At 43.6% G+C, this 15839-nt stretch overlaps 1 protein-coding gene across 1 annotated transcript; it reads left to right on the top strand.

Moving 5' to 3' along the window:
- Positions 1–6261: 6261 nt before the first annotated feature.
- On the top strand, positions 6262–15354 carry LOC119732368 (zinc finger protein 850-like). Its single transcript, XM_038205827.1, has 4 exons — positions 6262–6280; positions 7588–8324; positions 12593–12666; positions 13077–15354. Exons 2-4 carry the CDS (start codon positions 7766–7768, stop codon positions 14901–14903), a joined length of 2460 nt encoding a protein of 819 aa, XP_038061755.1. The 5' UTR covers positions 6262–6280; positions 7588–7765; the 3' UTR covers positions 14904–15354.
- The last annotated feature ends 485 nt before the right edge of the window (positions 15355–15839 follow it).

The raw sequence follows: 15839 nt of genomic DNA, 5'->3' as shown, positions 1-15839 counted from the left end.
AACAAATAGTGGTATCCCATAAACCCCATATGCTAAGTGTGGGTGACCATGCTTGTGTCAAGGCAGAACCTTTATCAAGTCAGAAGACCGAAGCAACCGACTCTAGAATGTTGAATGTGGCTGTCAGAATCCTGTTGTTACATGTACAAAATAACATTTAAAATTATCATTGTTTCTTCTGAACGAGTGTATAACGCTTTCAACAATAAAACCACCTATGTTGCAGCAAACAAAAGTGTTGTCACCGTGTTTTGTACTACCTCGGGGCAATGAATGATAACCTCAATTTAGGCTCTGATCCCATTTCCAACTTTTGGGGTAACACAGACCACATGGACAACACTATGTGTACATGTATAAATCACAGTAGACATTAATTGTATAACAACTCTCTGTGTGTGCAGGGGTGGGGAGGGGGTTACGGGTAGCCGGGGTAGATGTGCAAAGAGGTCTTGTTGTGGGGGTTTTCCCAATTAAATAGTTTTCAGTCAATCCATTAAAAGCTCTAGAAAAAATTCTGTAATTCTTGAGCCATGATTTCGAGTACCTTATTATCTTGTTAACTATACAGTATAGATATTCGGACGCTCTGTTGCCAGTCATGGCCGTCACCAATCCAGTAAGTTGAATGGGGGAGGCGAGTGTGGGAGAAAAAAAAAAGGTTGACACGCCACTCCGTGCTGGAAGGAAGCCAGGATTGTTTTTCCAGTTCAAGTACCCTCTGCGACTTTATCGGACTGCCAATTGGGGTGGGAGGGGGTGACAGGTGTCGTGCCAAAAACCGTCCGGTGCCAAATAGTGTCCGCTGAGCATGCGCAGTAGGCGCCAGACACTATTTGGCATGTAATACATGCCAAATAGTGTCCGGTGCCAAATAGTGTCCGGGCGCCGTCGATCGAGCGAGAACAAGGGAGCACGTCCTGCCGGTAGTTGGTCAAATCACTGATCGAGAAGGGTGCACGCCTGCCGTACGATGTGAATAAGCCAAAAATCCGTCCGCCGACCTCATGAATAAAATGAGTTATCGTGACCCTCAAAAACGATTTTTAGAGCCATAATGTTGGAGACATGGTAATGAACCTCTGGCCCGGACTTTGGGCTTCCAATTCTGAGCATTTTGGATGGTATTGGGCTCGAAAGTGGCGCTATTTTGCCATGTTGTGGATCAAGGGATCTTTTATGGCTACTAAATTTTCTGCTTTGGGGAAAATAGGGGTCGTCTTCTTTGGGTGAGAATATCTCAAAAAGTCAACGGTCAACCCACCAAAGAAAAGAAAATGACAGATGACATGTGGAACATCATTTGTCTGTGCAACTTAATACCCGTGAGAGTTCTACGTATTTTTAAAAGAATTTCGAAGTACAGTATTATGCGCATTATAGCGCTGTGTCTATGGCAGTACAGTATTATGCGCATTATAGCGCTGTGTCTATATGGATATGGCATGCAGGGTTGCACGCCGCACCCCAGAGGATCCGTCAAATGCATGAAGAGAATTTAAGCGCCCTCATGAGTCGACGGCAAACGAGATGTAAGCTAGCTAGCTAGAGACGGCCGAGTCGAGTGCGACTGCGACGACAGTGCGAGTGACAAACTTGTGAAGTTGTGTACGAACATCTGGTAAGTTTCACATTTTTGTTTGACATTGAAGGGATTTCAACGCCCCCTAGAGTTGCCAATCCACATCAAGATAAAACTTGTGAAATATTGAGGCCTTACATTTCGTGACGGGAGAGTTTGGAGGTCAGTAAAAAATTGAGAATTTTCTGCTACAGCATTAGCCCCACTAGTGTGGCCGTCGGGGAAACAGGTCAACTCGTACGCGAACCAACTCGTACGCGAGTCAACTCGTACGCGGATTGGTCAACTCGTATGCGACACAACTCGTACGCGAACCAACTCGTACGCGTGCCAACTCGTACGCGAGCCAACTCGTACGCGAGCCAACTCGTACGCGAACCAACTCGTACGCGGGCCGTTTTAGGAGTGGTTTCGAGGATTGGGTTGGCATAATAATGATAATAAAGTAACTGATTTTTGTAGTTAGACGAGTGTTGTATCGTTTTGTGCATACCTGTAGCCTTGTCACGTCAAATTTAATTCCATATATTAATGCAACGATGTACCAGTTGCATTTTTCGTGTTTTTTTAATCAATGTACCTGTCAGTCAATTAATTGTCACCATTGTCAAACTGACCCAATTGCAACGCTCTGGACTACCATGGATCTGTTCTCGCAGTTCGGTGTCCTAAAAGAACCGGCGGGTTTAGAAGATCAAAAGAGATCATCAGACTTGTCAACTGCCTGTCACTCAACTTTCATTGTGGTTCACAACCATTGATCAATTAAAAAGCAGACACGCGGGGACATCCGTAGGCCTAGCAATTTCTATTTACAACTGAAATGCTTGGTATAACCATGGAGGTATAACACATAACACATCAGGGTTCGAAATTAGCGGTATAGCCCGCTAACCATATGCTTGTCAAAACAGCGGCGGCCGGGGCTAGGCAAACTATTCCTTAACCAGGCCGGCGTGCGAGTGAAAAAATTCATATTGGGATATGGCAAAGATCAACGAACAGAAAGAAAAAAAAAATCATAAAATTCAAAAAGGAAACCCCTTTAATTTGTGTCTAATTATCAACTGTTTTAAAGGATTAAATTATCTGATCTGTTCATCAAAAACACCAACAACAGAAATGGTAAAATCATGCCGACCTACCGTACCATAGAGCAAGGACCGTACCGAACCTAATTTCATCTGTCCACATGTGAGCTAAACCAATCGTCTAAACTCACGCGTACGAGTTGGTCCGCGTACGAGTCGGTCCGCGTACGAGTCGGTCCGCGTACGAGTCGGTCCGCTTACGAGTCGGTTCGCGTACCAATTGACCCGCGTACGAGTTGGTCGCGTACGAGTTGGTTCGCGTACGAGTTGACCTGTATTCGCCGTCGGTATGGTTACGGTATGCTGCGCCTTGGGTTCAGCGCAGCATACCGACGGCCACACTAGTGGGGCTACTACAGCATCAATCATGAACATGTACAAAAATGATGTAACCATGTAACTTCCATGACTTCAATCATTGTCAATTGGCCTTTCTGTTTGTAACCATACTGAGGAGATTGTCATTTACAGGTGCACAAAACTCCACTTAACAATGTTTTATAGTTATCGTCAGTCCACCTAAAATGACGAGGATATGTTTTGACGCACTCTGTCTCCATTCAATTTGCGTTGGACAACGTGCGCGCGTTGCAAATGCAAGCGCTACCTGCGTCAATTTATGGTGACTCGAGGATATATGCTTTCCCGGCATGCTTGCACCTAGCCCCATAAATGTGGCCTAATTTACTGGACTGCCTCCGTAAACATAGGCCACACATCCACATGTACAAAAACGTGTCGCACTTTGCCAAATTTTGATTTTCACATTTAGGCTTAGTTTGTAGGATTTTTTTGCTTTAGAAGCATACTCACCCTCTTTATAGGCTAGTCAGAAAGTGCTGCCTTTTTCAGATGTCTAATTTTTGTGAAATTTCATGTTGAAATTTTGATACGCAAACGTGTAAAAATGAATCTGGAAATTTCACGAAAAATATACATCTGAAAAAGGCAGCACTTTCTGATTAGCCTATAAAGAGGGTGAGTATGCTTCTAAAGCAAAAAAAACCCTACAAACTAAGCCTAAATGCGAAAATCAAAATTTGGCAAAAAGCGACACATTTTTGTACATGTGGATGTGTGGCCTATGTTTACGGAGGCAGTCCAGTAAATAGGCCACATTTATGGGGCTAGCTTGCACCGTGCAGTCATCGCAGTGAAGTCATGGTGCGTTGATGTGAAGCGGGCACAACAAACTGAAGCCATTTTTTATTCGAAGTGGCTATCGTTACGGCAGCCGTTGTTTAGCGCCCTCTACGATACTTTTTTACGCACGCAGGTAAATAATTATTTGTTTCCCCATGTTTTAGCGAGCAGTGCAACAGCTCAGTCGATAGACGGTAGGATTCTCAGTTTTGCACTCGAATTGTTTTCCTTTTCTAACCTGAGGCTTTGGAGGATTTTTTTTAAAGGGAAATAAAGTCCGAATTTCATTACGTTCAAATTCGCTTTTTTTCCTTCTAATTTTATATTGTCTTCTCATCTATATATATAAGAGAGAGTTTAACTCGGCCTCCCAGACGATGTTTGCTCATGAAAGGATCCGAGACCGCGGGCTCCCGCGGCGCCAAAATCGCTCCACATCCATGGAAAAATGCGGAGGGTGTCTTCCGCCGGGTCGGACGCTTTGGGTCGTCCTGATTTTCCCGTACGGACCGGCGATCCTTTTCGTCTATTTTTCGTGACTGCATTTTGCGCAGGAATTTGCCGTCGTGTGTGCTTTCACGTTGACTGCCTGGCCGCCCCCTGTCCTGGCTTTTCTGCGTGTCTAGACTGTGCGAGGTCAGCGGCTTCGACGTAGGGGTTCCGTTTACGTGTTCTACTCGGCCGTTCTGCAAAAGCGTTCACCAAATTGTGGTATGGGGTGACCTTGGTAAAATATTTTTTGTCCATGGTGCGTGGCCACCAAGTGCCCCTATTCTTTCATGTGCTTCGCTTGCCGCCCCTGCGCCGAGTGCAACGAATACTCAGAAGGACTACACATTAAGTATGCCTTGCGCGGTCTGACCAATCGAAAGTCTACACTGCGTAGTATTTCCGGGCTATGCAAAACTATGCAAAACTGTCGATGGCAACGCGTACTGCAGACTGCTCCACACCCTGGAAACGAGGTTGGGTCTACGGTGCTCGTTATTTGAAGCGCAAGCATGTGACGTCGCGTGATAGAGTGCTGTTGCTTCCATAATGTGTTTACAGCTCCATGCTTGCGCTTCCACCACCAAGGCTGAGCGTTGTGAGTTCGCTGCCCGCCACGTATAATTCAGTGTCGTGTTATAATTTCGGGGGCCTGTTTGGGGTCAACGAAGGATCGATGCATTGCTTCAAACTCGCGATCTTAAACGCAGTCACAAAAAAATCGACGAAAAAGTGTCCGACCTGGCGGAAGACACCCACATTTTTTCACGGACGTGAAGCCGCGGTCTCGGATCCTTTCAGGAGCAAACATTTCTCGGAGGCCGAGTAAAACTTGCTCTTATATAGATGGTTGTACCAACTTCAATAAAAGTTACCAACTTTTTCCTCGCAGACGGTCTCGCAAATTGTTAGAAGTTAAAGTTTACGTTTGTTGAAGAGTCCAATACTGAAACTTAATTATGACCTTCCTCCATGATTCAGACCGTTTGTAGTTTTATGGTAACACTCAACATTTTCATTTCAAATGACACCTTCACGTTTTATTGCATTATGATTTAAACCAGCCTTCGCCTGTCTACAGTAACCTTTTCACTACGTTTTCCAAATTCGACTGCCTCACAAAAAGCCAATTTAACAGACCAACGGCAACATTTACAGACAGTTGCCACGGTACATAATTATCATGTGCGTAAATCGACGGGGGACAGGGGAACCCCCCCCCCCCCCCCCCCCCCCCACACACACACACACACACACATTTTGAGGCGGGGGCATTTTTTTGGTGTCCCCCCCCCCCTCCCCACTTTTTCTTCCCCGAAAAAAAATATTCTAGCCTACAATAATGATTCTTGCTCAGAATACATGTAGCTGATTCAATTACTCCAAACTGAAAACTTTAAAAGATGATCTTTGATTTTAGTGGTCAGAAATTGCCTCAGATCACACCACAGAAATTGCTTTTCTATAACTGCATGTCTCCCCAACTATATCCCCCATTTACATTTAATTCCCCACATTTTCATCCCCAACACTACGCCCTACCCGATCTATGATCGGGTAAATCAGCTTGTGTTTTTATAAAAGTTGCAGTACTACCGTAACGATAGAAAATGGGAAATGCGTTACGGCTGCCGTAACGATAGCCACTGCGTTTTTTATTTTATCACAATCGGTGTTTTGTTTACCCAGTATATTTGCTACAGAAACTATAACATTTGATTTTGTTCTCTCATAGGAAAGGATTTCCAAACTACACAATCGCAGAAAATTTTGGCATTTTGGGGACACAAGCAAAACAAGACCGACACCTGAAAAACCAGTCCAGCAACCCTCACTTCTGTAGTGCATCAATCCACCTTGCAAAAACAGAGGCATCTGGTACTGGTCTCTATTTCTACACATAACTCCAGTTTAAATTCCCTAGATGGAATATTTCGGAGGACCACCAACCAAGTACCAAGTAACTAATGACGAGGTAAGTCTTTTAAAACAGTTGGACTATGTTGGACATGGACCAATCTAGTCTTTGGCCTCAAGTTGATAGCACTTGACTTCCCTCTCAGGTGCAAAATATTGACAAAATCTTGGCTGGTGAATGAAATAATGAGGACAGTGTCTTAAACATGTTTGGAGATTATGTCAGCCAAAGAGTGCAGTGGTGGCCTGATTTCATTTTCATGTTTTTCAGCACTCAAGATCCCAGTCTGGCACTGAGGTAGCCTTTAGTCACGTCCCACACGCTTACCCGGATGCTGACACGTAAAAAGACTAGCATGAGCGGCAGAGCCGCGAGGGCCTTTACAGGCCTTTACAGCACGTGCTGTCTGGCGCCAGACGATGGCTGATTTACGTTAGTAATTCTGCATTTTCATTGGTCAATTCACAACGGGTAATGCATTATGCATGTCTACCAAATCGGTAGACAAATGTAAAGAAAAACATAAGCGTTCTCCACGAGATGGTAAAGGCCCTCGCGGCTCCGCCGCTCGTGCTAGTCTTTTTACGTGCGAGCATCTGGGGTGCGTTACGTGTCCGGATGGTCCGGGTATAAGCGCGTGGGACTTGACTAAAGGCTAGCACTGAGGCAGCACTAGTGCAGCCATGGCAGCGGTAGAATAAACCATTTCCGCTTTTAGGGGATTTCACTAATTTTCTCACCATTGGGGTGAGGTGGTGGCAACCATCTGTAGCAAGCTCAATTTGGATACTAGTACCACAGAGGAAAGAAATAGGGCAATGGGTATCCGTGCTGAAAGTTTTTTTGGTAGACCGATGTATTCCTAGTCTGAGTATCACCCGTTATCCATAGAGCCAAGTCTCCTGTATAACATCTGATATGTCTAGATATGCAAGCCACGCACTAGCCAATCAGAGTCCACTTTACTAAATCGTGACGTCATTTCATTCCCAAATGAGGATGAAATGGTTGGATTGGTCAATGCACAACAACAGCCGATGTTTCAACCAATCAGAATCAAGATTTTCGACTCCTCTGGGCCTGGCGCCGTTGGAGGAATTTTAGAACATTTTTGTGCTGTCGAAAGCTTTATTTCTTTATGAGGCTTTTCTTTGGCCACTTTTTTTCCGGGGGGGGGGGGGGGGGGGGGCTGGCCTAGTAACCTGTCGCCTGCTGTGCTGGTGAGTGGCCCACTTTGCTTTACATTAAAGCATTCAGTGCACACAAGACATTGTACGGGATCCAAATGCGTGGCATACAAAGCAGCATTTTGACGCTTGCAGTATGTTTTATATAATTAACATGTATTTCTGTTTTCAACACAGTCTCCAGGTGACAAGTGATGGGAGAGCTCTGTCTGGAATCTAAGGACTTGGATCAATGACGAAGAGACTTCTGAAGGGTAACATCCAGTCGTTGTGGTCATTCTTTCGTAGCCCATAGCATTCTGCAGAGACGGATGTTTTCAGAATAATTGGCCATCGAGATAAGCACTCCAGAAATATGGACACAAAAGAACATGAGCTGATTTGTCAACAGAGGGTTGACGAGGGTGATAAACCGTTTGTTTGTGCAACATGTGGTAAAGCCTTTCGTCAGCAAAGTAAACTACGCAGACACGACAGGGTGCACACTGGTGAGAAACCATTTGTTTGTGCAACTTGTGGTAAAGCCTTTGCGTTACTAAATAGTCTGAAACAGCATGACAGGATTCATACTGGTGAGAAGCCATTTGCTTGTAAGACCTGCGGTAAAGCCTTTACAACCCAAAGTTATCTACGCCAACATGACAAGATTCACACCGGTGAGAAACCATTCGTGTGTGCAACCTGTGGTAAAGCCTTTACCGAACAAAGTAATCTTCGACGACACGGCAGGGTGCACACTGGCGAGAAACCATTTGTTTGTGCCACCTGTGGTAAAGCCTTTTCTTTACGATTTGAGCTACGCGCACATGATGACAGAATGCATATTGGCGAGAAACCATATATTTGTGCCACCTGTGGTAAGGCCTTTTTCCAGCGAAGTGAACTACACACACACATGCTGGTGAGAAACCATTAAATTTTATTTCTGCGCCCTGTGGTAGAGCTTTCCCTTAACAAAGTTTGCTATCCGCTCCGTTCACGAGTACCCCCTCACCGGCAAAGAGAGTACAGCTGGGGGTGACCGACCGACGCCATCTTGCCTGACTGCAATTCATTTGCCGCGAAGTGCGGCCACTGCGTGTACGGTGTACATAGTACAAATCCCTGTGTGTACGTGCGTCACACACAAGGAACAGTACGCGTCAACCAATGAAATGTCCCGCCCATGGGACGTCGTTGCTAGGTAAAAGGGCGCCCTCTTTTGTCGACGCACAGAGCCCAAAAACAAAGACATGAAAAGATTCCTCCAGTGAGAAAGCCTGTGTAGAACGGTCTTGTGACCAAAGATGTGTAATTGAGGTCAACAACATTGAAGTTTTGTTTTCATTAGTCATTACCTCTTGCAAATTCTTTTCCTAAAAAAGGTCTCTGAATACTTTTTTTTTTTTACTGGGAAACTCAAGGCACCTTACCTGTCCCAACTCACCGATTGTATGGAGTTATGTACGACCATAGAGCTATATTAAATTACTAGAGCACTAACTCGATGTACAAAGTAATGCCTAATGCCTTGTGCACAAACCTATGGAAAACTCGAAATTTTGTACGGCTTTTGTATGGCTATTTGCGTATCTGCATTTGTATTCCATACCGGTGCATTATCGAAGCCGATACGCCCAAAGCCGAAACGCATGATCAGCAAATTAGCGTTTCATTTTGCTCTACGCAAACAGCGCAACGTGTGTGCATTCCCTAGCCCTCCGCTGCAGATGCTTTTCGCCATGACGTTTTTTGAACCGTCATGATGCGCTTAAGTTGTTTGCGTATCTTCTACTTGCGCGTTGCATTTAGAGTACAATTTGAAATTTCAATCCATCTATTTTGATTGTGTTCTGCAAACACGCACGTAAATTCAAAATGTCTGTGCCCAGAGCGTCTTCAAAGCGTCTCCGCGCGCAAGAATGAGGAGTTAGCACTCTAGTAATTTAATATAGCTCTATGTTTACGACCTAGATGGGCAGACCAGTTTTCTATTCCATGTGTATCACAACAAGTTTGAAGGATTATAAAGGATTACAATATTTCAGTGGTGAATTAGGGAGCATCTCAAAAGTTAGACCTGGCCAAAGTCTGGGTTGCGCTCTGTCTGTGCCTATAGTAAATGCACACATTGATCTGGGTAAAATTCGCTCTTTTCACACTCCGCTATTTGGCGTGCACAGCCTTATTTGGCAACTTTTCACTATAAAAATAGCCGGTTCAGTGGTCTGAAACCCCGACACGGGAATCACTGAACCGGCTATATTTATTGTGCAAAGCTGCCAGATCAAGGCTCTGCATGCCCATGACAGAAGTGTGAAAAGAGCAAATTGTAACATTTCCCCTCTTGAAAGGTCCAGACCAGTAAATAGGCCAAAATTGCCTACACCAGCCAATTCACGATTCGCATGCCCTCAATTTCTTTGGTTTTAGAGCACTTTATGGGCCATGAACTTGAGGGTTTGTAAAACAGAAGGGCGAGAGCACTGCACAGGGCTGTGAGCTTAATGTATTTTTCTGTGAAATTGAGCACTAGAAGCACCATATTTTGCAATTTGACATCGTTTTTCAAAATGCGATGGGTTTCAGGACTATTTTTAGGGGTGATCATCTTCGAATGGGAATTACGGAAACATTTCCATATACGAAGTTCACTCAACACCCTGTGTACAAACCCTATGAGATTGGACTGAAAAATTCTAAGTGTTTTCTAAGAAAATGCTTGTATTTTCTCACTGCTCAAATTGACTTTGATGACATGAAATTGCTATCTGGGGGCATGTTAGTCAATACAGAGGAAAATTAGTGAACTTCTTATATGGAAATCTTTCTGAAATTACTCCCAAATGTATAACCCACCGAAAATTGAACAGAAAATAAACGATGATGCATTAAGTTTAATTTGATGCATGTGTTGAACACCTTGGAGAGTTGTGAGTATTTTTAATGATTTTGGGAAGCATGTCATGTAATTACCACAGAGGCCTATGGCACTGGTCTGGAACCTTAAGGTTCACCCAGTAAATAGGCCAAAAATCTGTGTTAACAAAACTCCATCAGTTGCATTAAATATCATTTAAAGCAATCTTGAAATTTGTTTGTTTTGGGGTTTTTTTTAATAATTTTTTTCAGTTAACTTTTATACATTGTAAATTATTTTGTGAGTGTAAATTGTGTTTATACTCATTAAATGATCAACCCCTTATTAAATTGACAGTGAAGATCGTAATAAAAAGAAAACCAGCAATACTGAGAAAGTGTGCTTCCGTTCAAAATTGAGGTGAAATTATTGTGGGAAAATGAAAGTGCAAAGTACACACGATTTTGTATTGTTCTGAGTATTCCTTGCCTTGCTTGTCTGTTTTGTCCATCCAATGCAGGATGTAGCCATACTCCTGGAACATGATTGCTTTTGTTGGTTTTTCCAGCATCTACGAACACAAAACTGTAATACTAGGCCCCCCCCCCCCCCCCCCCCCGCCAATCCATTTCTGAAAATTGCAGCAAATTCCCTTTAACCGGCCTACCAATTTGGAACCTATAGAGGGCGCTGTTTTATTGTACATGTAATGGATATCGGAGCCAACTCTGAGAAGAATTTCACTGAATCTACAAACACAGCAGGTAAATACGATTGGAGCTCTTTCATATTGGACTGAATGCAAACTCTTGATTCCTGACTTTGTTTTGATAGGAAATGATGGTTTAGGCCAGCCCATTGCGCCTAGTTTTAACCTGATGACTGCATTAGATTAGTGCATAGCCGGCCACTATTCATGTTCATCATATTCATGGTGACTGCATAGAGCTGTATTGTATGGGTGACTGTGACATTAAAATAAAATCTGCGTTGTGCCTGCATAATCTGCGGTTTAGGCTATGCTGCGCTAGCTGAGATCAGTTCTAGCCGAATTTCGGCTAAATTTGACAGAACATGTGCATACAAATATACATAAATAGCACAGAAAATTGTAATTTTTTTTAGCATGTTGGGGGGGGGGGGCAATGGCCGCATGCATTTTACATGTTTAGCTGTTATTAAAATTAAATAATATTAGGGGAATTCTGCCAGCTAACTGAGCGAAAGACGAGGCATGCAAAAACTGAATGAGCCAATGTTATATCAGTAGTATCAGCCAATCATTGCCAATCAGATTCAGAATCAATACTCTTTAGCTGTCATCCAACTCTGTCTTACCAAGAACAGAATCCTCTCGGCAGCTGGGCCTGATGGCAGTGGCAGTTCTACGGGGGTGGGCAGGTGGGGGGGGGGGGGGGGTAGCCTTCCCAAAATTTTATCTACCCCCCCCCAAAAAAAATCCATTAAAAAAAATGCACTAGCAAAATGTACAAATTTGACGTACATGGGAACGGTTTCCCTTAAATGAGAAGGGTGCATTTGTACCTTTTAGTTAATATAGTGTTCCTGATTGTAGGATTTTAACAGGCACGAGAACCCCCCCCCCCCCTCTTTTCCTCTGCAACTTTTTAGAGGGGGGGGGGGAGGCCGGTGACCTCGTAACTTGCCGCCAGCTGTGTGAGCATGTACTTTCATGACTTTGCTTTACTAAGGTTAAGCAAAAAAAAAAATGAGTTCTGCTTCCGATTGAATGGTTTTTGAAATAGGGTAGGAACAATGTAGGTAGGGAATTTGTTTTGCAATGTTTTTGTGTCTGATCATATGGAGGCATCTGCGTGTAATCAGGGGTAAAAGGGAAAATTGATGTTCTTGGGGTTTTTTCTCAGTAGGGGCTTTCAAAATTAGGGTTCGGTAGGGAAACCAGAAGCAGAATTATTTTTCTGGGGGGGGGGGGGGAGGGGCGCCTTAACCCTTTAACACCCTAGTGGCTTTTACTATAAGTACATGTAGTAGACCAAGTCCACCAAAATCAATCACGACCCTGCTTTAAATAATGCTGCAGGACCAAATCCGCTGCAATCCACTGCAATCCACTGCAATCCACCACAAGACCACCACTACTGTACAATGTAGGTGGATTTTGATTGACTTGGTAAGTTGGTACTCATTGCTTGCCTACCAAATTCCCCCCATGGGAGTGGGGGGATGGATTTTGATGGAGTTGGAATGGTTAGAGCATGCAACAGTTCACACCGACTGAGTTGTAGACGGGATCCAAATACATGGTAAAGCAGCATTGTGAGGCTTGCAGTAAACTCTGTATGTTTTATTTTCTATTTACAGCACAGTCTACAGGTGACAACACTCACAGCAGAGCCCTGTCTGATCTGAAGAGGTTCGGATCAATGAAGGGGAGGGTAACATCAAATCCCGGAGATGATGCTTCCTCAGTCGGACAGATAGTCGCAGGATTCCATGCAGTATTTCACTTGGCCGTAAAGATAAGCACTTTTGAACAGGACCAGAGCAATCATACACACAGGGAACAGACCCTTTGTATGGATGACCTGTGATAAAGCCTTTGGTTCACAAAAACTTAGTGCAGTCGTCTTCAACAGCACAACAGCATTCAAACTAGTGAGGAATCTCTATTTGACAGGATACTTGATCATTGATGTGCTAGCACATAACGATGCACGTGACGGAGAAGCAATTATTCGTGCAACCTACCTGCGTTAAAGCTTTTACTGGGCAAATGGGCTACAAAACCTTGAAGGGTCACACACAGGAGAGAAACCTAGATGTTTGTTAGTGTAACCTTTGGTGAAGGCGTTTCTCAGAAGTGTACTCTGCATCAACATACTGGTACCTCCGAGGTCCTGTGGAAAGGCCTTTTCTCAGAAACGTACTCCGCTATCATAAGATGGTGCACGCTGGGCAGCAGCCATTTGTTTGTGAAAAATGTGGTAGAGCCTTTACACGGCGAAGGGATGTACGCAGACATGACAGGGTGCACACTGGTGGAACACCATTCTATTGCGACTGGTGTGGAAAAGCCTTCACTTATCAAAGTAATCTACGTACTCATGAGAGGATTCACACTGGTGAACTCGGATCATTCATTTGTTCATTATGTGGTAAAACTTTTAATAGGCAAACTGATTTAAAAGGGCATTACAGGGTTCACACTGGTGAAAAACCATTTGTTTGTGTGACCTGTGGTAAAGCTTATGCTCACCAAAAAAGTCTAAACAGTCATCGCAGGATTCACACTGGACAGAACCTACGTGTTCGTATCACCTGTGGTAAAACTTTTACATCACAACTAGGTCTGAACAGACATGACAGGATTCACACGGGTGATGAGAAACCATTCGTTTGTGAGATCTGTGGTAAAGCGTTTACTCGAAAGTTTGGTCTACGCCAACATGAGAGAGTGCACACTAATGAGAAACCATACGTTTGTCAGACCTGTAGTAAAGCCTTCACTAATCAAAAAGGTCTAGATTATCATGAGAGGATTCACACTGGTAAGAGACAATTCGTTTGTGAGACCTGTGGTAAAGCTTTTAATCGACAGTCTTGTCTAAACATTCATAACAGGATTCACACTATGGAGAAACCATTCTTTTGTGCAACTTGTGGTAAAGCTTTTACGCGCAAAAGTAATCTTCAACAACATCAGAAGATTCATACTGGTGAGAAACCATTTGTTTGTGAGACTTGCAATAAAGCCTTTGTTCGGGAAAAAGATCTGTGTCGACATGGCGTGGTTCACACTGGTGAAAAACCATGTGTTTGTGTGACCTGTGGTAAAGCTTATGCTCACCGACAAAGTCTAAACAGACATGGCTGGGTTCACACTGGTCAGAAACTATTTGTTTGTGTCACCTGTGGTAAAACTTTTGCATCGCAAAACGGTCTGAACAGACATGACAGGATTCACACGGGTGAAAAACCATTCGTCTGTGAGATCTGTGGTAAAGCTTTCACTCGAAAGTTTGGCCTACGCCAACATAAGAGAGTGCACACTAATGAGAAACCATACGTTTGTCAGACCTGTGGAAAAGCCTTTAGTCAACGAGGCAATCTTGACCAACACAATAGGGTGCACACTCGTGAGAAACCATTTGTTTGTGAGATCTGTAGTAAAGCCTTCACTTATCAAAAAAGTCTAGATTATCATGAGGGGATTCACACTGGTGAGAGACGATTCCTTTGTGAGACCTGTGGTGGTAAAGCTTTTAATCGACAGTGTCGTCTACACCAACATGTCAAGGTGCACACTGGTGAGAAACCGTTCCGTTGTGAGACCTGTGGTAAAGGTTTTACCCAAAAAACTTATCTAAAAACTCATAACAGGATTCACACCGGGGAGAAGCCATTCGTTTGTGCAACTTGTGGCAAAGCTTTTACCCATCAATCATATCTTCAACCACATCAGAGAATTCATGAGAAACCATTTGTTTGTGAGACATGCAGTAAAGCCTTTGCTGAGCAAAAAGAACTGCGTCGACATGTTGTGGTTCACACTGGCGAGAAACCATTCGTTTGTTCCACCTGTGGTAAAGCTTATTTTCGGCAAGGCAGTCTTAAAAGACATGCCAAGGTTCACGCAGGTGGCAAATCATTCATATTCAAGACATGTAAATAAAGCTCTTTTTTTCAACTTATTCATGTGATCACAAATAATCTGATCCATGAACATGTGTACTTTAATTGTAGCTGACAATTTAACAGTATACTTGAGAAAAAATGCTGCCTGAATGCTTAAACTGTTTATTTGAACGCAGTCTAATGAGCAGGAAGTTATTTTTGCTGTTCTAGGGGTTTTTCTAAATCTTTGCTTCGTCTTCGGCTTTGCCTTCGACTTCTTAATCACTGAGAGGCAAACTACACAAAAATATTCCAACTTATGGCTTCACATCAACCGATTGAATATGTTCCTGAAGCATAACAGGCACCAAAATGTAGCTGGAGTTCCAGAAGTTGGGGGCCTAAAATCTCCTTAAGCCGAAGCCAGTCGTTTCGAAAACGCTCCTAGTCTACTTTACTTGGGATTTAAATAGAAAATAGATGTGAGTGGATCTTCAATCTCACCACAATATGCAGTTTGCCCTACGGTTCTATGCAATGGGCCCCTTGGTTTTTGAAAATTTAAATATTCATAAGACCAATGTCATGTGCTCGGGGATTGCTTTGCAACATGTTTAGTAGTTTGTCCAGTAGAGGTCAGAACATTTGTATTTCTTAACCCCTAACTTCCCAGCCTAAGTTATTATTATTATTATTATTATTAATCATTTCTGGTAATGAAACCAAGGATTCCTCAAAAGCGCCCTAGGCACTGTAGCTCGCAAGCCTGAAGAAACCTGTGGAGAGAAGGCAATGAGAAGAGTTACAGTTTAGAGGTGGGAGGAAAAGCCCAGAAGAATATTCTGGGGAAAACCCATGGAATCAGGCAGGGACTGAAAACCCAATCCACATGTTGGCACAGGCGGGATTCGAACCCGGGTCACAGTGGTGGAGGTGAGGAAAGTACCACTACGCCAACCTGACTCCCCTTACTAGGAACCATACCCATTCTGGC

The sequence above is a fragment of the Patiria miniata genome, unplaced genomic scaffold (assembly GCF_015706575.1).
Source record: "Patiria miniata isolate m_02_andy unplaced genomic scaffold, ASM1570657v1 HiC_scaffold_1, whole genome shotgun sequence".
NCBI classification, from domain to species: domain Eukaryota; kingdom Metazoa; phylum Echinodermata; class Asteroidea; order Valvatida; family Asterinidae; genus Patiria; species Patiria miniata.
Note: the sequence above shows the minus strand (reverse complement) of the source record. Positions and strands in the feature narration are given on the sequence as shown.

Bases quoted from the DNA above. Each gene is read 5' to 3' on its own strand.
- LOC119732368 (XM_038205827.1), top strand. From the start codon at position 7,766: ATGGACACAAAAGAACATGAGCTGATTTGTCAACAGAGGGTTGACGAG. The intron at 8,325-12,592 runs AAATTTTATTTC...TTCTATTTACAG, and splicing joins CATGCTGGTGAGAAACCATT to CACAGTCTACAGGTGACAAC. The intron at 12,667-13,076 runs GTAACATCAAAT...AACCTTTGGTGA, and splicing joins TCGGATCAATGAAGGGGAGG to AGGCGTTTCTCAGAAGTGTA.